At 38.0% G+C, this 25,090-nt stretch overlaps 1 protein-coding gene across 1 annotated transcript in view; it reads right to left on the reverse strand.

The window, feature by feature from the left end:
• XKR4 (XK related 4) overlaps positions 1–24,776 on the reverse strand; it is a 754,531-nt gene extending 729,755 nt beyond the window's left edge. The window contains exon 1 of the mRNA XM_007954163.1: positions 23,977–24,776. Within this exon, the coding sequence (XP_007952354.1) occupies positions 23,977–24,776 (800 nt within the window). The remainder of the gene's footprint in view (positions 1–23,976) is intronic.
• Between the last annotated feature and the right edge of the window lie 314 nt (positions 24,777–25,090).

Genomic DNA, 25,090 nt, shown 5'->3' on the forward strand with positions numbered 1-25,090 from the left:
CCAACAGGAAACCAACAACAGAAGATAATATCCTAAGATTAAGATAGAAACCAAACCAGGAAAAGGATTCTCAAATTTTAAATAAGCTTAAAAAATAGAAAATGGAGAAACAGAGTAAATCTGTAAATGATACCAATTACAAAGCAAATAGAGGGAATAAATGGTATAATTACAAAACTTTTATATGGAAAGGAAGTCAGGATGATGTCAATATAGAAGTGACTGTTTCACGTTTATGGAAATAAAAATTTACTACAGGGTAACCACAAAGGAAATTTAAAATGGCAACCAAAATAAGAAAGGAGAAATATCACAAGGACTTAGTGAACATAAAATGAATAATAATGAAAAAAGTAAAAGAAAATATCACAACAAATTGAATCAGCACAGAAAAATATTTAGAACAAAGAAACCATCAGCACCACAACAAAAATAACAAAAGAATGACAGCAGTAAATTTATATCTATCATTAATTACACTAAATGTGAATGGATTAAGTGTACCAGTCAAGAGAAAGAGAGTGGCAGATTGAATAAGAAAACAAGACCCATCAATGCACTGCGTACAAGAGCTGCATCTTAAACACAAAGATAAAAATAAATTAAAAATCAAGGAATGGGGAAAAAATACATCAAGCTACTGGTAACCAAAAAGGAGCAGAAATGGCAATACCGATTTCTGATAAAATACACATCAATGTGAAAACCAGCAAAAGGGACAGGAAAGGGCATTATATGATAATAAAAGGGTCACTTGACCAACAGAACATGACCATTATAAATCTCTCTACATCCAATGAAATAGCTCTAAGATACATAAAGCAAATATTAACTTAATTGAAAGGAAAAATAGACAAATCTGTAGTAGAAGACTTTAACAAATCAAATTTGATGAAGGACAGGAAAAAAAACTCAACAAAGATACAGAAGATCTCAACAGCACAATCAACCAATCAGATCTCATAGACCTATACAGAGCACTCCACCCAACAAAAATACAATACACATTCTTTTCCAGTGCACATGGATCATTCTTGAGAATAACTATATGTTAGGCCACAACAAGCCTCAACAAATTCAAAAACATCAAAATTCTACAAAACATCTTATGAAATCACAATGCTATTAAATTAGAAATTAACAATAGAAAGACCAGGGGAAAAAATTCAAATACATAGAAACTGAATAATACACTGCTTAAGAACCCCTGGGTAACAGAAGAAATAAAGTATGAAATAAAAAATTTATAGAAACAAACAAGAATGAACAGAGCATAGCAAAATCTTTGTGACACAGCAAAAGGAGCATTCAGCGATCAATTTGTAGGAATTAAAGCACACATCAAAAAAGAAGGTAGAACCAAAATCAACATTTTAACCCAACAATTCCAACAACTAGAAAAAGAGCAACAAAAGGAACCTTCCGTTTCCAGAAGAAAGGAATTAATAAATATCAGAGCAGAAACAAATGAAGCAGAAAGCACAAGAACAAGAGGACAAAAAAATCAACAAAACTAGAAGCTGGTTCTTCTAAAAGATTAACAAAAAAAAAAAAAAAACCACTGGCAAATTAAACTAAGGAAAAGAAGAAGAAGATGCAAATAATATGAATAATAAATGATGGACAATATCAAAACAGAACCAATCAAAATAAAAAGAATAAAAACAGAATACTACAAGAACTACTCTCTAACAAATTTGAAAACTTAGAAGAAATGGACAAATTTCTCAAAACATAAGACCTACCTAAACTAGTAGATTGAAGTGGAAAATGTGAACAGACCCATAAATCAAAAAACCAAACTCACTGCTGCTGAGTTGTTTCTGACTTATAGTGACCACTCCTTGGGTTTCTGAAGCAATATCTGTATGGTAGATTGCCCAGTCTTCCTTCTGAGGAGTGGCTGGTGGGTCTGAACTGCCAGCCTTCTGCTTAGCAGTCATATGCACTATGTCACCAGAGCTCTTAAACAGAACCATAACAAAGGAAAAAATTGAGCTTGTCAGAAAAAAATTCCCTGCACACAAAAAAAGTCCTGACCTAGATGGCTTCACTGGAGAATTCTATCAAACGTTCAGAGAAGTGACAACTATCCAACTACTCCAGCTGTTCTAGAACATAGAAAAAGATGGTATACTCTGAAAATCATTCTATGAAGCAAGCATAACCCTGATACCAAAACCAAGCAAAGACACCACTGAAAAGAAAAACTACAGATCAATATCCCTCATGAATATAGACACAAAAATCTTTAACAAAATCCTAGCCAGAAGAATCCAATACTATATTAAAAAAATAATACACCATGACCAAGCAGGATTTATACCAGGTATGCAAGGGTGGTTCCACGTAACCCACCACATAAGTAAAACAAAAGAAAAGAACCACATGATCAGATCAATTGATGCAAAATATGCATTTGATAATATTCAGCATCCACTCCTCATGAAAAACTCTCAGCAAAATAGGAATACATGGGATATTCCTCAACATAATAAAGAGCATAAATGCAAAAGCAATATCCAATAACATTTTTCTCAATGGAAAGAGACTCAAAGAATTCTCCTTGTGAAGGGAACCAGGTAAGGATGCCCTCTATCACCATGTCTATTTAACATTATATTGGAAGTCCTAGACAAGGCAATAAGGCATGAAAAAGAAATAAAAGGCATCCATATTGGCAAAGAAGAAGTAAAACTATCTCTATTTGCAGAATGACATGATCCTATACATAGAAAACCAAAGAAACTCAGCAAGAAAACTACTAGACAAATATAGAAAGATATAGCAAAGCGGCAGGATACAAGAACAACATACAAAAATCAAGTGGTTTCCTCTACATCAATCAAGAGATTTCTGAAAAGGAAATAAAGAAAACAATACCACTGATAACAGCTACCAAGAAAATAAAATGCTTAGGAATAAATCTTACCAAGGACACAAAAAATTTATACAAATGAAACTACAAAACACTACTACAAGAAAGTATAAGAGATCTACATAAATGGAAGAATATGTCAAGCTTATGTACAGGAAGACTGAATATTGTAAAAATGTCAATACTATCCAAAACAATATACAGACTCAACGCAATCCTAATCCAAATTCCATCAACTTTAAGAACGTGGAAAAACCAATCACTAATTTTACATGGAAAGGAAAGAGAGCTCAGATAAGCAAAACACTGATGAAGAAGAAAAACTAAGTAGGAGGTCTCACAATCCCCAAACTCAAAACCTAATACAAAGCCACAGTAGTCAAAACAGCCTGGTATTGGTACAACAATAGACACACAGACCAGCAGAACAGAATTGAGGATCCAAAATAGAGCCATCCACCTATGGACAGCTGATGTGTGAAAAAGAGCTGAAACCTATTCAATGGGGAAGAGATAGTCCCTTCAACAAATGGTACTGGCAAAACTGGATATCTGTTTGAAGAAAAATGAAACAAGATACATACCTCAAACTACACACAGAAATGAACTCAAGACCTACATGTAAAACCTGAAACTATAAAGTTCATCAAAGTTAAAACAGGAACAAACTTAGAGGCCCTAACTTATGGTATAAATAGACTATCAAGCATAACCCAAAATAAACAAACAGCACAAGAGAAACTAGATGACTGGGACCTTTTAAAAATTAAATTCTTATGCACATTGAAAGACTTCTGCAAAAGAGTGAAAAGAGAACCTACAGATTTGGAAAAAATATATATATATTTGGCAATGACATATCTGACAAGAGACTTATCCCTGAAATTTATAGAAAATTTCCACATCTCAACAACAAAAAGACAAACAATCTGCTTCACAAATGAGCAAAGGACATGAACAAACACTTCACCAAAGAAGGTATTCAGGCAGCAAACAAACACATGAAGAAATGCTCATGATCATTAATCAATCACTAAACTAAACCAAACTCACTGCCGTTGAGATGATTTGACTCATAGCGACCCCTCCTTGGGTTTCAGAGACAGTATCTCTATGGAAGTAGATTGCCCCATCTTCCTTTCAAGTAGTGGTTTGTGGGTTTGAACCACCAGCCTTCTGGTTAGCAGTCAAATGCCTTAGGCACTATGCCACCAGAGCTCCTCATTAGTCACTTGTTGTTGTTATGTGCTGTTGAGTCGGACCCGACTCATAGCATCCCTCCTTGGGTTTCAGAGACAGTATCTCTACAGAAGTAGATTGCCCAAACTTCCTTCCAAGGAGTGGCTGATGAGTTTGAACCACCAGCCTTCTGGTTAGCAGTCAAGTGCCTTAGGTATCATGCTATCAGAGCTCCTCATTAGTCACTAGAGAGATGCAAATCAAAAACAAAAATAACAATAAGATATCATCTCACTCCAGCAATAACAGCAAAGTTCAACAAGACAGATAACAATAAATGCTGGTGAGGGATTGGAATTATCATACACTGCAGGTGGGACTGTAAAATGCTACAACTACTATAGAAAAGAGTGCACTGCTTCCTTAAAAATTAAAAATAGAAATACCATTTGATCCAGCAATCCCACTATAAGGGATACATCCTAAAGAGTTGAGACCTGAGACATGAATAAATATATGACACCCAAGTCCATATCAGCACTACCTACAATAGCAAAGAGATGGAAATAACCTAAGTGCCCATCAACAGATGAATGGATCACCAAACTATGGTCCAGACACACAATGGAATACTACGCACCATAATATTATATAATGAAGAATCAGCAAACCACCTCATAATGTACTTGAACTTGGAGGACATTATGCTGAGTTAAACAGGTCAATCACAGAAGGATAAACATTGTCTGAGTCCATTATTATAAAAAGGCATGGAAAGGTTTACATAGGGAAGAAAATTTTCTTTGTTGGTTACCCGGTATGGGAGGGAAGGAGAAAGAATAGAAAATAGATAGGTAAGAGACAGATTTGATAACAGTGAAGGGAAAAGCAATATAACAAAAGCGTCAAGTAGCACAAATCACTAAGGAAAAGGACACAAACAGTTGCACGAGAAGTACAGACAATAAAGGCAAATATTATTTCATACACAATACTGCATTATCAGTAGCACACACTAATCTGTGAGTGGATACATAGGTAGACAGGCAAGAAGATCAGATATAGATAGGCAAATGGGAATACATCATGACCATACATATATTTGGCAGACAATATTCCTACATATGCATTTGTATGTGCTATAAAAAATGTCCATACGAAGTTTAAAACTAATAGGAGGCCAAGTTAAGATAACTTCATAGCCACAACTAAGCACCTTGAGGGAGTTAGTCACCAGGCCTGTTGGCTGCAGACCATGGTCGCAGGGGACATCAAGCTCAACTGGGACCATGTGGTAAACAAAAATATCATTTATGAAGAAATGTAAGCTATAGCTTACTTTGGTGTGTAGTGACTGAGGTCTCAACGCTTGTAAGTGGCCATCTAAAATGGAACTCTCCTCTTCCAGAGCAAGGAAGAGTGAAGAAAAGCAAAGACTCATGGAAACAGTTAGTCCAAAGGACTGATAGACCAAGAGAACCTCAGTCTATATGGTCCTGAGACCAGAAGCACTAGATGGTGCCTGGCTACCAATATCAACCACCCAGAAATAGATCAAAATTGGAGATCCTGGATAGAGTGGGAGAAAAATGTGGAACAAAATTCAAAATCATAAAAATAACTAGGCTTACTGGTCTGATAGAGACTGGTGAAACACCTAAGACTACTTGCCCTCCAGTCACCCGTCAGACCTGGAATTGAACTCAAGCCCGTGGCTTAACTCTTTAGCCAAATAATAGACAGGGGTACTGGATGAACACCCATACCAGGAAGATACACTCCTTAGAACAATCTACCCTGGGAAATCATTTACACAGGGAGAAGGTAGGGAGGCAGGAATGCAGAGGCAAGAACACAGGGAAAGGGTAACCACAGGGAGGAAGTAGGAGGAGAGATGTTACACTGCAGGGAATGTAATCAGTGTCATGAAATAAAATGTGTATGAACCGTTGAATGCAAAATGAATCTGTTTGTAAAATTTCACCCAAATCACAATAAAAAGTTTATATATATATATATATATATATATATATATATATATATATACATATATATATATATATATATATATATATGTTATTGTTGTAGTTATGTGCTGTCGAGTCAGACTGGACTCATAACGACTCCTCTTTGGGTTTCTGAAGCAATCACTACAGAAGTAGATTGCCCAACCTTCCTTCCAAGGAGTGGCTAGTAGGTTTGAACTGCCAGCCTTCTTCCTTCCAAGGAGTGGCTAGTAGGTTTGAACTGCCAGCCTTCTTCCTTCCAAGGAGTGGCTAGTAGGTTTGAACTGCCAGCCTTCTGGTTAGCAGTCAAGTGTCTCAGGCACTATGCTACCAGAGTTCATATATATATATATATACACTCTGGTGTTATAGTGGGTAAGCAATTGTCTGCTATCCAAAAGATCAGTGGTCCAAACCCACCAGATACTCCATTGAAGAAAGATGAGGTAATCTGCTTCCATAAAGATTTACAGCCTTAGAAACCCAGCGGGGGTTGCTATGAGTTGGAATTGGCTAGATGGCAGTGAGTTTGATTTTGGTATACACACATACACACATGCACACACACAGAAAGAGAGAGAGAGAGAATGGATGAACAAAATGAAGTATATCTATACAATGGCTCTGGTGGCATAGTGCCTAAGTCATTTTACTGCTAACCAGAAGGCTGGCAGTTCAAACCCACCAGACATGCCTCAGAAGGAAGACTGGGCAATCTACCACCTCAGAAACCCAGGGAGGGGTTGTTATGACTGTAATTGACTCAATGGTAGTAAGTTTGTTTTTTTGTTGTCGTTTTGTTTAAAGAGAAATGAAGTTTTGATACATGCTACAACATGGATGAACCTTAAAAACATGCTTAAAGGACAAATACTGTATGAAATATTTGGAATAAGCAAATTATAAAATATCTAGAATAAGCAAATTAGAAAATAATGGAGGTTACAAGGGTTGGAAGTTACTGTTACTGGATGAGAAGTTACTGTTGAAGAGGTACAGAGTTTCTGTTTGGGGTAATAAAGTTTTGGAACTAAATAGTGGTGATGGTTGCATACTAGTGTGAAAATAATAATGTCACTGAGTTATACACTTAAAAATGGTTAAAATGACAACTTTTATGCCATATATATTTGGTCACATTAAAAACATAAAGTAAAAATAAAATGCAGATTGTGATTCATGAGGTCTGGGGTGGGCCTGAGTTTCTGCATGTCTAAGGAGCTTTCCAGGGACATGATTTGCTACACTCCGTGTAGCAGCCCTGACTCCCCAGGGTTTACCACTGAAGACTCACGTGGGGTGGGGTCAGGGGTGTACACTTGACTTGTCTCCTTTTCTAGTCAGTAAACTTTTTGACAACATTATTTTCAGTATATTTTTCTTACTATGATTTTAAGCCAATATTTATGGAAGCTATGAAAAAGGGGTTACCACTGTTCACTAATTTTTTCATTATTATAGTTCTATTTTCAGTAACTGATTATAGGGACCAAGTAGCAATTCAGTTGATTGGCTGCTAATGAGTCAGCTCAGTGAGGACTTCCCTGCACTCCCAGCTATGTGCACTCGCTTAGGTGGGGTTAGGCCTTACTCAGACCAGGCATAAATCACACAAGGAAAGAATAACTCCAGACAACAAAGGTACAGACAACAGAGATGAACTCTTTTGCAAGTTCAGTACTACATTGTCAGTGATGGCAAGCACTGATCTCCAGATGGATAGATAGGTGGACAGGCTGAATGATCAGGTATGTCTAGACAGTGGAGAGTATGCCTACGATCATGTGTAAGGTTGGATGTTTCTACATGCATATTTGTAAGTTCTGTAAGAATGTCTGGGAGTATAGTAGAGATGACAAGGCACAAAGTTATAGTGGCTTCTTGGCCACAGCCAGCTACCCTGAAGCAAGTAGCTGGACCTGTGGACTTGGGATCATGGTTGCAGGGGACATCAACCTCAACTGGCATAACACACTACACAAACATTATTCTACATCTTACTTTGGTGAGTAGCAACTGGGGTCTTAAAAGCTTGCAAGCAGCCATCTAGATGCGATGGTGGGTCTCTCCTTGTCTAGAGCAAAGAATAATGAAGAAAAGCAAAGATGTATGGAAACAATTAGTCCAAGGGACTAGTAGACCATGCTATCCTCAGTCTATATGACCATGAGGCCAGAAGAACTAGATGGTGCCTAGCTACCACTGTCAAGGCCTTGAAGGGGAATTGGTGCAAGAGATCCTGAATAGAGTGGGAGAACATTGTGAAACAAAACTCAAAATTATATATATATATATATATATATATATATATATAAAGACCAGGTTTGCTGGTCTGATAGAACCTGGTGAGACCCCTGAGACTACGGCCCCTAGCTACCCTTCCAAGTCTGGAACTGAACTCACTCCTGTGGCTTCCAGCCAAACAGACAAGCATATGAGGTGAACTTTTACATCAGGTAGATATTCTCCTTGGAGTAATCAATGGTGGGAGAACAGAAGGGTAGTATTTGCACAGGGATATAGCTCAGGTGGCAGGAGTGCGTGGGAGGGAAGGACACAGGGAAGAGGTAACCACAGGGAGGAAGTGGGAAGAGAGATGTTACATTATGGGGAACTGCAGTCAATGAAAGAAAAAAGTATAAATCCAACGTAGTTTCCTTCAGTTTCATATCTGAACACTAGTACCATGGCTTGCTCTCCTTCTGTCCCTGATTTCAGAGCCTCACCTCACTCTATTGTTAGTAATTAATTCCTGGCCCTCATTCAGATGTTCCCATTTCTCCATTTCTAGCATGTTCTCTTCTGTGGAGACATGCTTTGGCCTGCACCTTGTACATGTTGACTTCTTGTGATAACACAGAATCCTCAGGTCAAATGTCCTTAGATTCCAGAACCCATTGGCTTCCTCAGTTACAAGTTGACTCTATATACCTGACCATTTTCTCAACTTGCCTTTTACTTTCTTTGCCTCTAGAACAAACTCATTTAATCACCAAACTGCTGGAAGCCCTTATTTAAGCTTTTCTGTGATTTATTTTGAGCTGTGGTAGCCCTGTTGTTAAGGCATTGGGCTGCTAACCAAAAGTTTGGCAGTTAAAACTCACCAGCTGCTCTGTGAAAGAAAGATAGAGCAGTCCTCTTCCATGTAGATTCACAGCCTTGGAAACCCTCTGAAGTCGCTGAGTCAGAATCTACTTGATGGCTGTGGGCTTGATGATTCTTTTTGTATTTCTTGGGTGATGCAAAGGTTAATACACTCTGCTCCCAACTGAGGTGGCTCAAAAAAGCCTGGTAATCTACTTCTGAAAAAGCAGTCATTGAGCACAGTCCTAGTCTGACACACATGAGGTCTCCATGAGTCAGAATCATCTCAGTGTTTACTTGTGATTGTATTTTATAATGACTGTTAATATGATTTTTCACTCTCACTTCTAGGAACTGAAAATTCACCCTCTAATTATGGAATAAAATCATCTATTTTGGTTAGTTTCTCTAGTGGCTAAATCTTTATTTCTCAAGCTAATAGATGCATGCTTATATATAACACCCTAATCTATTAGCAGGTCATAGACTGTTACTCAGTGATAGTTCCCAGGGTATTCAGACGTGCTTCCTTGAGGAAAACTTCTGATTTCCTCCTCTACCCAACCGTTCACTGAAAGGTCAGTGGTTTCTCTGAGGAAAAAGATGAGGCAGTCTGCTTCTGCAAAGATTTACAGCCTTGGAAACCCTATGGGGCACTCTAACTCTGTCCTCTTGGGTCACTAAGAGTCAGAGTTGACTCAGTGGCAGTGGTTTTGCTCATTGATACTTTGAAATAAGGTAGATAAATGTTCTATCCTTAAATGATCCTAACTGCTGATTACCTTTCAGAAGTAGAAAAGCAACTAATATTTATGCAGAGCTTTCATTACTTTCTCACTCTTGTCTAGAACTCAATTTTACATACACACAAACCCCACATGCACCAAACCAGGAAAACATCTCATAGGATATCTGTTGTTATTACTATTAATATGAGTACATCCCCTGTAAATACTAAACCTGATGGGACATACTTCCTACTTAATATTACAACTATAGACCCAAGTATAAAATGCTTTGGTGAGTCCTCTAGCATTGACCTATATTTTAAAACAGTAGTGCTTTTCATTTTAGTTTTGCAAAACAAGAAAGTAGTTAATAAGCTGAAATCTACCAAAACAAAAGAATTCTTTATAAATCCTTTACTCTGCTTCCCAGAAGGATCATGTCCTCACTGTTGATGTTATTCAGATACTGTGATTATGTCATGAGCTAAAGATGGGAATTAGGAGACCATTTTGTTACTGTTACTGCTTCAATTGTTGCCCTTGTTTTTATTATTGACTCCCTGCTACTGGGGGAAAAAAAAAAAAAAAGAGCTGAAAAGAATTTAGCCAAAAACAGATTTTTATTCATGGCTATTATCTGAGCTGCAGAAAGTGAAAGTCGGACTGCTTTTTACATGGATGAAATCCCCTAGATTGGTGGTTTGGAAAGGTGACTTTATCCTTAATTGAGTACACTTGATAGGAAGTCAAACCAAAGTCAGATGGAGTCTTATTTAGAATCATGGTCACTGTATATTCTACTTTTTCTATATGTCTATGTTTTCTATTTGACTAATCCTAATCCAACCCCACACACTGACCCCAGCTGTTTATATAAAAGGATTCATCTGACATAGTGTGTGTATAAATTAAATAAAAGAAGTACAATCGATTCAAATAGTCTACTGAAGAATGATGAAGATGAGAGAATATTTTGACTTACTTAGTACAGATCATTTTGAAACAGATGCTTAAATTTTTTTTAATTTTAAAAATCTAAACTATTGGCATGGGGTTGAAAATTGCAGCTTTATGTTGGATCTGTAACATCCTAGAAATCCAAGCAATTCCCATCTAAGAAAAGTTAGAGCAATGCTCTCTCCTTCTAGTAGAATGTAGCATATCCCAGGTGTTAGTACCATTTGCCTTCAAGTCAATTCCCACTCACATGGATGCCACGTGTATCAGAACAGAACAGTGCTCCATACATTTTTCAAAGGCTGTTTTTTTGGAAGTAATCACTAGACCTTTCTTCTGAGACACCTCTGTGCATACTCCAACCTCCAACATTTCTGTTAGCAATGAGGTGCTTTAACCTTTCGTACCACCCAGGGAGTACAAACCTGGCAGGCCCAGGCCTATATACACTATCTTTGTAAAGCCTTCAAATTCATTTTCTAGCATATTAAATGAGTGACAGCATAACTCAGTTAAAAACAAATCTACCTGTGACAACATCCTTTCACTGACATAATGAATAATTCGTTTAAAGCCTGTGAAGCATTGTTCCACTTGCTAATCACAGTATACCAACTGTGCATACCTCACTACATTAAATTTAGCTTCTCATGCCTGTATGATATATAATATATTGTAGAGTTAGTGATGTGGAGCATATTTTACCTCAGTTTCAAATATTTAAGTATATGTTTTAGTGAAAATGGTTTTACTTCATTATTATTAAAATTCATAAATGCCACAAAATCAGTTTCATCCTAAGATTTTCTCATCATGCACTAATACCAGTTTCAGAGGTTTTGACACAAATAGTATCCACTTGGAAAGTCCTTTGTAGACCCCCTTTGACTTATATAAACAGCAAAAAGCTGTAACTGTGGCTTTAGAAGAACATATACAGACTTTCTTGTGCACATTATTGTTGTTAGCTGACATCCAGTGGGTCTGACTCATGAAGACCCCATACACAACTGAACAAAATGCTGCCCAGTCCCGTACCATCCCTAGGATCAGTTGTGGGTTGGACAGCTGTCATCCATAGGGTTTTTCTGTGGCTGAGTTTTGGAAGCAGATCACCAGAGTCTTTCTTCCTCTTTATGCATCACTCCTTATAATTGAGAGTGAGAGTCAGAATCAGAATGTCAAAACTGGAAAGAATCTTGGCTGTCAGAGAAATTACATCATGTGGATAGTAAACTTAAGCTCAGAAGAGAGGAACCAAAAGCAGCTCTAAATTCTGCAGGGTCCCAGGAACTGTGCTGCATGCATCATCTACCTGTTGTTACACATAATCTTGAGCACTTAGAGGATATGCCTGGAGTCATCCAGCTATCAAAAGGCCAAATCATTTCTCCGGACTCCTAATTTAATGCAATTCCCAAAAGGACAACTGCCTCTCTAAGTAAGATCCATCATCTGTATCTACGATCCTCTTCTCCTATCATAGGATTAGAAATGACATAATGGTGTAATCCAGCCCATCTCTTGCCCCTAGAGGGTTCCCAGACTGATTATTGCCATTTTAATCCTTCTCTGCAAGTTTCTCTTGCAAGCAGCAATTTATATTACTTCTGTACAAGTATTAGACATTGGGTTAATGTTTGATGATGACAAGGAGTACAGTGATGATAGTGGTGCGGGAGTATTAGCTATAAACTTCCTTTGAGTAGAAAAATGTTGTACTTAGGAGGTGCCATCAAATTGATTTCGACACAGAGCTACCCCATGTGACAGAGTAACTACCCACAGGGTTTTCTAGGCTGCATTCTCTACAGGACCAAATTATTCTTGTTGTTAAGTACCATCGAGTTGGTTCTGACTTAGAGTGACCCCAGGTAAAATAGAATGAAATACTGCCCAGTCCAGCTCCACCTTTACAATGGTTGCTATATTTGAGTCCGTTGTTGCAGCTACTTTGTCAATCCATCTCACTGAGAATCTACCTCTTTTTTGCTGATCCTTTACTTACCAAGCATGATGGCCTTTTCCATGGACTGGCGCCTTCTGGTAATATATCCAAAGTATGTGTGACAAAGTCTTGCCATCCTTGCTTCGAAGAAGCATTCTGAGTGTACTTCTTCCAAAACTGATTTGTTTCTTTTTCTAGCAGTCCATGGTATATTTAATATTCCTCACCAGCACTATAATTCAAAGACATTAATTCATGTTTGTTGTTGTTGTTGTTATGTGCCATCGAGTCAAACCCAAAGTTCATGTTTAGTCTTTCTTATTCACTGTCCAGCTTTCATATACATATGAGGTGATTGAAAATACCATGGCTTGGGTCAGGCACACTTTACTTCTCAAAGTGACATCTTTACTTCTGAAAACTTTTAAGAGGTCTTTTGCAGTTGATCTACCCAATGCAATACATTGTTTGCTTTCTTCACCTCTGTTACCACAGGTATTGATTCTGGATCAAAGTAAAATGAAATCCTTGACAACTTCAATCTTTTCTTCACTTATCAAGACTTTGCTTATCGGTCTAGTTGTGAAGATTTTTGTTTTCTATTATGTTGAGGTATAATCCATACAGAAGGCTGTAGTCTTTGATCTTCATCAGTAAGTGCTTGAATTCATCTTCACATTCAGTAAGCAAGGGTACATCATCTGTATATCACAGTTTATTAATGAGTCTTTCTCCAATTCTGATGCCACATTCTTGTTCATATAGTCAAATTTCTCAGATTATTTGTTCAGCATACAGATTAAATATGGTGAAAAGATAAAACTCTGATACATATATTTCCTGATTTTAAATGATGCCATATCCTCTTGTTCTGATCAAATGACTGTCTCTTGGTCAGTGTATAAATTCTGTATGAGCACAAGTAAGTGTTTTGAAATGTCCATTCTTCATAATATTATCTATAATCTGTTGTGACCCACACAGTGGAATGTTTTTGCATAGTCAATAAAACACAGGTAAACATCTCTCTGGTATTCTGTGCTTTCAGCCAAGATCCATCTAATATAAGCAATAATATCACTCATTCCATGTCCTCTGCTGAATCTGGCTTGAATTTCTGGCAATTCCCTGTCAATGTATTGGTGCAACTGTTTTTGAGTTTTACTTGTGTGTGATATCAATGATACTCTTCAATAATTTTCATATTTTGTTGGCTCACTTTTCTTTGGAATGGTCACAAATATGGATCTCCTCTAGCCAGTAGCCATGGCAGCTGTCTTCCAAATTTCTTGGCATAGACAAATGAGCTCTTCCAGCATTGTATCTGTTTGTTGAAACAGCTCAACGGTATTCCATCATTTTCTGGAGCTTTGTTATTCACCAATGCATTCAGTGCAGCTAGGGCTTCTTCCTTCAGTATTATCAGTTCTTGTTTATATGCTGCCTTCTGAAATGGTTGAACATTGACCAAATTGTTTTGATAGAATGACTGTGTATTTCTTCTATCTTCTTTTGATGTTTCCTGTGTCATTCAATATTTTTCCCATAAAATCTTTGAATACAGCAACTCAAGGCTTGAATTTTTTTCTTCAGTTCTTTTAGCTTAAGGCCAAATGTGTTCTTCCCTTTGGGTTTCTAACTCCAGGTCTTTGAATATTTCATTATAATATTTGACATTGTCTTCTCAAGCTGCCCTTTGAAAATGTCTGTTCAGCTCTTTACTTTATTGTTTCTTCTATTCACTTTATTACTCTATGTACAAGAGCAAGTTTCAGAGTCTCTTCTGATATTCACTTTCGTCTTTTCTTTCTTTTCTTTCCAGTCTTTTAAATAAACTTTTTCTTCCTTCATGCATGATGTCATTGATGTCATCCCACAAGTCATCTGGTCTTAGTTATCTGATCATAGTTCCAATGCATCAAATCTATTTTCTAAATGGTCTCTCTCTAAATTCAAGTGGGATATATTTAAGATTGTACTTTGGTTCTTGTGGACTTGTTTTAATTTTCTTCAGCTTCAACTTGAACTTGCATATGAGTAATTAATTGTTTGTTCCATAGTTAACCCCTGGCTTTATTCTGACTGATAACACAGAGCTTCTCCATTGTCTCTTTGCACAAATGTAGTCAATTTGATTGCTGTGTATTCCATCCATAGGTCCATGTGTACAGTTGCCATTTAGGTGTTGAACAAGGTATTTTCAATAAAGTGGTCATTGGTCTTGTAAAATGCTATCACACAATCTCCAGCCTTGTTTCTATCACTAAGGACATATTTTCCAATTGCTGATCCTTCTTGTTTCCAACATTTGCATTCCAATTACCAGTAATTATCAATGTACCTTGATTGAATGCTTGATCAATTTCAGACTGCAGATGTCGGTAAAAATATTTAATTCCTTCACCTTTGGCATTAGTGGTTGATGCATGAATCTGAATAATAGTCACATTAACTGGTCTTCCTTATAGGCATATGGATATTACCTATCATTGACAGCATTGCACTTCAGGATAGATCTTGAGATGTTATGTTTGATGATGGAAGTGACACCATTCCTCTTTAATTTGTCATTCCTAGCATAGCAACCATATGTTTATCCAATTCAAAATAACTATTAGCACTCCATTTCAGCTCTTGAATGCCTAGGATACTCATCTTCAAGTGTTCCATTTCATTTTTGATGATTTCCAAGTTTCCTAGATTCATATTTTGTACATTTCATGTTCTTATTATTAATGGATGTTTGGATCTCTTTCTTCTCATTTTGAGTACTGCCACATCAGCAAATGAAGGTCCTGAAAGCTTTACTTCATTCACATCATTAAGGTCAATTCTTCTTTGAGGAAGCAGCATTCTAGTCGTATTTTGAATGACTTCCAACCTGAGGACTCATCTTCCAAGACTCTATCAGGCAAAGTTCTGCTGCTTTTCATAAAGTTTTCACTGGCCAGTTTTTTTGAGGTAGATCACCATGTCTTTCTTCATAATATGTCTTATTCTGGAAGCTCTGCTGAAACCTGTCCACCGACCTTGCTGGTATTTGAAACACCAGTGGCATAAGCGTCCAGCATCAAAGCCGCATGCAAGCTACCACATTAGGTCAAATTGACAGATAAATGGTGATGGGAGTAGATAGCCAAGTCTTTCTCATGTGGAGCCACTGGATGAGTTTGAATTGCTAACCTTCCTGTTAGCAGCTGAGTTGTACCACCAGGGCTTCTTGACTAGAAAAATAGAAGCACCCACCTCAAAAAACAAATCCACTGTTATCAAGTCAATTCCAATTCATAGCAACCTTATAGCACAGACCAGAACTGCCCTGTAGGGTTTTCAAGGCTCTAAATCTTTATGGAAGCAGGCTGCCACAACTTTTTCCATGCTGTGACAGGTGGATTCAAACCACCAACCATTCAGTTTGGATCTGAGCGCTTTTACTACTGTGGCATCAGGGGTCAGAAGCAATGAAGACACTAAAAATCATTCTGTGTATAAGTTCAGACAGTCAAGTAAGAATTAAGTGAAAAAATATTCAAAAGCTTCATTGTCCTATAAATAAAAGCAAGAATGTGAAGCTGGGCTTCTAGATGAATCTTCCTGAGAGAGTGATTACTACTTTTTGAAATTTAGCATCACTTTCCTAATACTAATCATCTAAAACAGAGCTGTTTATTCTTTGTAGGTATCGCTACACCTATTCTGATATACTATATCATTAGAAAGCCAAAGAAGCAAGCCAGCTGCAATTTAACTACACTCTCATAAAGAAGAAATAACTCCAGAGTTTCATCTGGAGATCAGAAAATATTCACTGAGCATGTATTCATATACATATCCTACAGTAGTTGTATGACTCATGGAGTACATCCTACAGTAGTTGTACTTCCTTCCTGACCACTATGTCATCAGTTACCAATGACACTATCATGCAGTTGGTATGAGGTCACCTAGTACAGTTGTCAGGGTTATGCAGCATCATTCAAGAATTTTTGAGAAGTCTTCCTTCTGAGAATTAATGAATGTGGTTTTCCCTGGAATCTATAAAAAACTAGAATTCTTTTATAAGACTATGCATCCTTCTTGAATGGCATATTAACAATAGGCAAAGATATGTTGGGTTAATACAGCTGCCTATTACAATGAATCTCTAGACAGCTTTTTTCTTCCTGTCAAACATGATACAAATAACTGAAGAGATAAGACTGTAATACCCTGGGACACTGATACACACCTTCCCATGACTAGCAACATATTTCATCTTATATTTGAGAATGCATAAGAATAATATCCCAATTCTAATTCCTACTCTTGCTTTTGTATGCCTAGTTAGTGCACCATTTTCTGTTCAAATTTAAAAGCAAGTCAAAGAAAGGTGTTAATGACATTAGCCCATGAGTCCAAGTAAAGGGAAATTATTCAGTAGCTGGTGTTATTTAAATTCATAAGTAGACTATCTTATTCAAACTGCAAAATAAAGAATACATTCAATAAGCAGTTGTGAACTTGGATATTCAAACATTAAAGAATTTTGTGTACTTAACAAAGGCTTTCAAAGTCACTGACTCAAGGATGTGCAGGTACTGTGCAAAACTGACAGTATATATTTGTACAGACACTGCACTCAATTGCCTTGTGAAGGTGGTCTGCAATTTTTGAGGGGAGTAATAAGTATATAACATTTTTTCACCCTTGTTCAGAAAACAGTGTATTGTTTATGTGAATGGAAATAATTTACAGTCTTTGCACTGATTATTGCAAAGATACTGAAACAAGTATATTGACCACATAGATTTATGCATAAATTACACCAGCTCACACAGAAACCCAAGCAAATGCACACAGCACTGTCTGGTTGTGTGAGATTTATATCTGTTGCTAATTCAGAGGTCTAAATACCAAGCCTAACACTTACGGCTGCTGCATGGATTTGTGATGCTCCCGGGAAGAGTCTGGGTCCATAAACCAATGAATAGATTTTAAAATGACATGACGGCAGTATTTCATGCAAACTCCCTGTGTTACTTTCACCCACCAAAAGCAAAGCCAAGTCCACTATAATTGGAGAGGCATATAATGATGGAAATTGTCATAGAGTCATAAAATCTCAGGACTACAAGATGGTCTTCTGGTTCAACCATCCATATGATAGTCTCTTTCTACCACATGTCTGCCTAATTTTTACAAACTAGGTTTAAACACCTCTAATGATGAGGAACTCACTGCTTATAAGACAGCTTAGTGATTGAGTATCTCTGACTACTAAAAAAAAATTCTTCCTTATATTAATTCAAAATCTCTTCCTGTAGTTCCCACCCATTTTGTCCTAAGGACCTGTGGAAAAGTCCAATGCCTCTTGCACATTACAGTAATTATCCACAATTCAGTAGTTATGAGAGAGCTCTCAAGTTGGCAGGATTCTCTTCTACCTAATCATCCACTGACTCATCAACCATTATGTTGCTTTTTTTTCCCCTCCATATTAGTATTACATTCTTCTTGGGAATGGGCACAAAACTATGTGACCAAGGCAGAAAACCATTTATACTTCTTTATGCCTCAATTTCCACATATGCAAAATGGAAGAGCTACCTCACAAGATTATTCTGAGGATCAAATAGGAAAGGAGACATGGAAACTCTCTGGAAATTTTAAAATCCTATTCAAACATAAGGAACAAATTTGATGGATCAGGAAATCTAAATTTCAATAAGGTATAGACCATTATATATTAAGAAATAAGCTCTTCAAAAAGTAACACAAAATAATTTTGTTTTTGCAAAGAATTCAGTTTTACACAAGCATAATTAAAATTTTCAACCTCCCGATTTTTCTGAAAAATAATTCTTCCATTATGTTGTGTCTATATGCCCATAATTACATCCATACTCTATTCCTTTGAAGTCGACTAATTTCCATCAATGGATGGGCCATGACTGAAAGAAAATGATGACATAGCCACAGAAACTTTCAATTCCTACCTATCCTACGCATAAAACAATGTGTTAATACTTCTATAAAACCCCTCCCATAAAACCACTCCCGTAATAACTCAGTGGCTCCTCAATACCTTCAGAATAAAATCTACATTCCTTTCATTGTCTTACCTAACTCGTTCTCCATCCTCAGCTGCTTTCCTTCCCTTTCTATTATTCAAAGTACACATTTACCTGCCTTGATCTTTCTTGGTCATCTGCCTTTATGCATGCCTGTCTCCAAGTCTCTGTAGCCAAAGCAACACTTGATTCAGAAAGCAAATTTCTCATCATTCAAACCTTTACTCAGCTATTCCCTGCTCTAGAGACTTACCTGACACCAAGGTGGTTCGAGTTTCCTGTTTCTATCATAGTGCCTATACCTGCATTGTGTCTGTTTACTTTTCTGTTTTCTCACCCAACAGTAGATTCCTTGAAAGAAACTGTGTGTTTTATTCATCTTGGGATAACTAGTAACTAGCACAGTGCTTTGCATACAGTAGTGCTAAATATATATCAAGTAAATTAATTAATATGCATTGAGAGGGAACACAAACATACAGAAAATGACCATTCCATAACTGCAGCAAATGCAAATGACATCAGTCTGACCCCACCTATATCAAAATCCAGGATGACCTCAGGATCAAAAAACTATTTTTTCAGTAGTCAAAAGTGTAATTCTATTTCTCTGTCCACTTCTTATCTCCAAAACCTTTTTATCACTTGCAAAACACTTTTTGCATTTTTAAATACACTATCTCATTTAATCATGAATGCCACTACAACTTTAAGTTTCTCAGCTGAGATTTACTGCAAAAACCTCAGCTTGGCCAAATGGTGTAGTAAGAAGAACACTAGATTTAGAGTCAGACGATCTAGGCTCAAGTGTCCCAGTTCTGCCACTTAACTACTAGCATATTAATGGAACGATGCCATAATCTATCTAAACTGTAGCTCCCTCTCCCCCTTTGCCATTCCCAGTGAAGGTAAAATTGACATTATTGTGCCATTAACTTGGCATTTGGAGACAGACAGTGGAGCCAGAAACATGTAGACTTCAGGGTAGGATACAACTGGTTTTGAATCCTTAGCTACATCACAATATAGGGGAGTAATCTTGTGCCAGTTACTTAACCTCTCTGAACCACTGTTCTAATATGTAGAGAGATACTAATAATTTCCCTTTGAGTTATTGCAAAAATTAAATGAGATAAAGATTATAAATGTATTTGTAGAATTAAAAATGCTGTACAAAATTATTATTACTCCCATTTATCCAGGTTTAAGAATGGAACAGAAAATATCTCAAAGTGTTTTGTATGCCACATAATTACAACAGTATTTAACAGATAGCCCTTTAAAAAGTTATTGACAATTGCACAATAATTATTAAAGGCTCTGAGAAGTTTTGCTATAGAGAGATCCATTTAACTTTCTTCACCCTATCAATTTCCCAGCCTATCTCAACATGGAACATATATTAATACCTGTGGAATATCTGTTCTTTTCTTATAGGGGAAACTGACCCTACAGTCTGGCATAAGAACAGGACAAGTTGCTGTTTCACCATGCCTTTCCCATATGACTCTCATGATACAAACTCAGAGACAAACATCAAAATTATAAAAAAAGTAAAACAATAGTCCATTTTATCATACTTATTTCAATGTGTATATTTTCTAGAAAACAAATAAATATGAATATATATGCATAAGACATATTTGGCTAGAATTTTAGGTGTAAATTTACAAATTATGAAGAAAAAATATCTATATATAACTGATCATGAGTAAAAGGAGAAAAGAAAAAAAAATGGGTATTGGTGACTCCCACTGGCTGAATGGCAGTCAGTAATTTCTAGATTCATGTGAAAAGAGCAAGAAAGAAAACCATTTTTAAAATTCATTCCCATGGACCCTTCCTTTAAAGTCATAATTCTCTTTTCACATAGTAGCAAAAGTTCACTTCATCATTTCAAATGGCTCTTCTCAGCATCACCTCCTGCAACTTAAAAAGTTGCCATTAATTTCCCATTAGTAAAGTTTAATTAAATGAATATATATCACTGCGATCAGCAGTTACATTTATAATAAATATATAAAAACATGTAAATCTTGTCCACAATGTTTCAAATAGCCATTTACAGACAAGCAAACACTTTGATGTTATTTCAAAAGATTTTATCTACAGAAAGCTTTTAGAATCTGACCCTTACCTATAACAACTACAATTTCATGGAAATACAGTGAATAGTTACCAACCTAGCTACAATCTATTTTATTGATCTCAGAAAGCAGCATGTTAAAACATGAATAATGACCCCTGAGCTTTGTCAGTCAGTGCCCTGGTGTTTCTGCAACATTTGTGTGCAAGGCAGTAAAAAGAAAACCGAGAAGAGGCAGAGGGAAGCTTCTCACTTAAAAAATCACAGCACTCTGAAACAATAATCTGAAATGAATCACATCTCACCAGCCTATTATGCATCTACCTCTAAAGTTCGATTCCTATTTTCTATACTCAGAGAAGTTGGAACATTTTAGAATGTATTTGAGTATTAAATTCCATGAGCTTTCTGATCCCTTTTAAATTAGGCTAAATTCAAAAGAGAAAATGAGGCTAACTATTCATAAATCATGTTTCCCCCAGGCTACTCCTCCATTGCTCAAGTATCTTTACCAAAATCCAAGAATCATTAAAGTAGATGATAATTTAGATTTACACCTAAACACATTATTCTGAAAATGCATATAACCGTTTGAGGATATCTCAGAAAATAATAAAGCAAGCCAAAAAAAAAAACGCACGGCCATTGAGGTGCTTCCTACTCATAGTGACCTCCATTTGGGTTTCCAAGGTGGTAAATCTTTACAGAGGTAGATTGTTCCATCTTCCTTCCATGGAGCAGCTAGTGGGTTTGAACCACCAACCTTCTGGTTAGCAGTCAAATACCTTAGGCACTGTGCCACCAGAGCTCTTTTCAGAAAATAATACTGCTTCCTAAATGATCATGGATTATCTGAATAAACATGAAACCCAATTCATCCAAGCACTGAAAACAATGTTTTCTCTTTGAGAAATGGTTAACAATTTATTAACAAATAAGAACCATACGGGACCACAGTTTTTCTAAGGGTTGGGTCAAGTAATGCATCTTTTGCTAATAGCCTTGGTTTTCCTTCTAGATTCAATTCCTACTCTTCTATCCCTCCACCCCTTGGAGATTCTATGTCTGGCCAGTGGCTGTGGTCTCGCTGATATTTTTTCAGGTCCTTTTCTTTTCCTAATCATTCTTCATTGTCTGTAATTTCTTTCCTAAGAAATCAAAACACAATTTTTAATTGTGAAAATGTTTGGGTTTGGAAGTCTATTCAACACAACTATAATTAAAATGACTTTTTCAGTTCACAGAATATAATATCAATCTGTAAGAAACATGAGTAGTTTTTCAGTCAATAGAAATGAGAAGTATTTGCCTTATTTATGTAAATCTAGAAACTTTCAAGGTGATTAAGTAATTTAAAAACTCAAAAGTTAGCAAATGGCATGTTATCCTTCATTTACCACATTATCAGATTAAAACTGCTAATTGTATACAGTCTAGCCACTAAATAATGTGGGCAATTAAATCAAACATTCAAATTATTCATCAAACTTGAAGAATGACTAGCAGTAAGTCTTGGCAATGGTCATCCAAGGGAAATAAGGCTATCATATTTAACTGTTACTTCAGAAAGTCCCTTTGAATACAAAATATGGAGGTTTCTAACATCAGTGTCTAACTGCATGTCATAAACCATTTTTCTAGAAGTATTTTCTTGAAAAATTTTTTGTCACAATTTGAAAGGCCAATGTCTATGACAATGCTTATCCTGTTTTAAAAGCAATAGTCACAGGAAAAGTTGCAAAATAATCCCACTTGCTCTTCTCAGTTGATAACATTTCTGCTCACTGTAAGCAAAAGGAAGTTTTAAGCTCTATTCTACATATTCTGAGTTGCTTCCACATGGCATCCCTCATCATAGTTAATGACTTGATATTTCTTTTCTTACAAAATAACTACAAGTGAGAGAGATAAAGAACACTGGCATAGCAGAGTATGGTCCCATGACCCATATGTCAGCACACTTTTTAGGAAGTTTCCTCATTTTATTTATATTACACACTTACTAAATCATATTAAAAACAAACAAACAAAAAAAGCTCCAGAGAGTTAGCATCTGTAGTCATATACTTCCGTACAAAGTATTTTTTCAGATGTAAAATGGTGTTTCAAAATGCTACTAAATACACAAAATTTTGGAAGAACATATTCCCAAATATTCTGTTTCATTATATATTAATGCAATGACTATTGGAGCAATGGTTCTCCTCTGCCCAACAAGTTTAGCCTCTATTTCAGTTTATAAATGGAAGTGAGATATGTATAAAAAGACTTGGTGGATTAGATGACAAGCAGCCAAGAAGCTAATGAAGATGCCAAGTGTGATACAAGCTCAGTAAAGCTTACATGACACACCACTCCTCCAAACGTTTTTAGTTATATGAGAAATCAAATATGGTGATAATCAGAAAGTGCACTATAAAAGTAAGTCTGGATCCCCTAAAGTGTACTTATCCATGCTAGATGTATAAATATATAGACAGATAGATCAAAGACAAGCCATGTCCCCACTAAGCACTTACTTTGAATGTAGTATTTTTCTGGCAATATAATTAAAATGTGAGTACTTCTGAGCAGTAATAACTCCCATCTAATTAGAAGTCACAATTTTTATCAGGGAACAAAAGAAACCATTAAAATTGCAACACACACCTCAAATTCAACATACTAAAAAGGGGGCTTTAATCAAATGTGACAGGAATCCTCTCCTACTCACTGAAATAGTATCGATAAAATTGGGGTGGGGATTGTAGCATATAAAAAGAAAGAAACCAGTGAAGCAGTGGGAAGGCAGACAGGGAGAAGTGAACAAACCCACTTCATTGCCTTTCCCTTTTCTCTCACTTCCCTCCCACCCCCGAGTGCGATTCCTTCCCTCAAAAAAAGTCCAGATGTATAATAATAATAATAATAATTAAAAAAAAAAAAACCTGAAGAAGTGTGACCAGGGTTACTTTCACGGTAACCACAAACGGTATCCGTACAAAAGCAAAGCACTTGGGATGTAGTAGCAACAGCAGCAGCAGCAGCAAACCTCCCTCTTCCCCGCCCCGGATACGTTACCTCCAAATCTGCCCAAGCTGCAAGATGTGGATGAGTGACTGCAGGAGCCAGATGCAGAAGGAGCAGGACGAGGACCTGTGTGTGCTGCTGGCACGCGTGGCCCTACTGCTGTTGCTGCCGCTGTTGGTGGCGGTGATGTTGCTCTTGCTGGCGTTGGATGCTTGCCTTTGCGGCGTGGAAGGACGAGCCTCGCCTTCCCCAGCTGCAGACCCACCGCTGACCACCGGCTTGCACTCTGCTCCCGGCTGCTGGCAGCTGGTGGCGGCGGCCGTGGCGCTGTCCTCCGCGCTGAAATCGTGCACGAACCAGCGGAAGCTGAACACCTGCACCGAGAGCGAACCAAGCACCACGAAGAAGAGCGTGAGCCCGAACCACCAGCGCTGGCCGCGCATGTAGTAGTCCACGGCAAGCCAGATGTCAGTGCCCACGTCCGCGAAGTACACGGCCACGGCAGCCAGGATCCAGAGACAGTCCCACAGCGAGTAGCGCCGCTGCTCGCGGCCCAGGCGCAGGCATAGCGCCGCCGAGCCCGCCCCACCGCCACCCGCACCGCCCGGGCCCCCAGAGCCGCCGCCCGAGCCTGCGCTGCTAGTGCAGCAGCAGCAACAGCAGCGCGAGCCGCCGCCACCGTCTGGGCAGCAGCTACCGCCGGCTGTCTCTTCGTCCTCCGCTCCCGCGCCCGACGGCACGCCCGGGGCCAGCGCAGGCACCGAGCCTGAGTGTTCCGAGTTCTGCAGCGGGGTGAACGCCACATCGCTGCCTTTCTTCATTTTCAGCCTCCCGTCTGATTTAGCGGCCATGATGCTTCCGAGCCCGAGGAGAGCCCTCCTTTATCTGACACCTTTCCGCTGTCTCCTCCTCCCGCCACCTCCTCGTCGGCGGCCGGCTCCCCCCACGCCGCACGGCTCCCGCCTCCTGGGCTGCGCTGGGCTTGCCCGCCGCCGCCGCCGCCCGCCGGGTGGAGCCCGGCGCGGGGCCGGGCTAGTGACACGACGCGGGCCGGCAGGAGCGCCTCCTGGCTGCCTGCGCGGAGCCCCTCGGCTCGCCGCGCGCAGCACCTGCACCGGCCCACCGCCCGCCCTCCCGTTCGGCCCGGCTCCGTGCTTGCCACCTA

Source organism: Orycteropus afer, unplaced genomic scaffold (genome assembly GCF_000298275.1).
Source record: "Orycteropus afer afer isolate SDZICR_OR568_19922 unplaced genomic scaffold, OryAfe1.0 scaffold00436, whole genome shotgun sequence".
NCBI lineage: Eukaryota > Metazoa > Chordata > Mammalia > Tubulidentata > Orycteropodidae > Orycteropus > Orycteropus afer.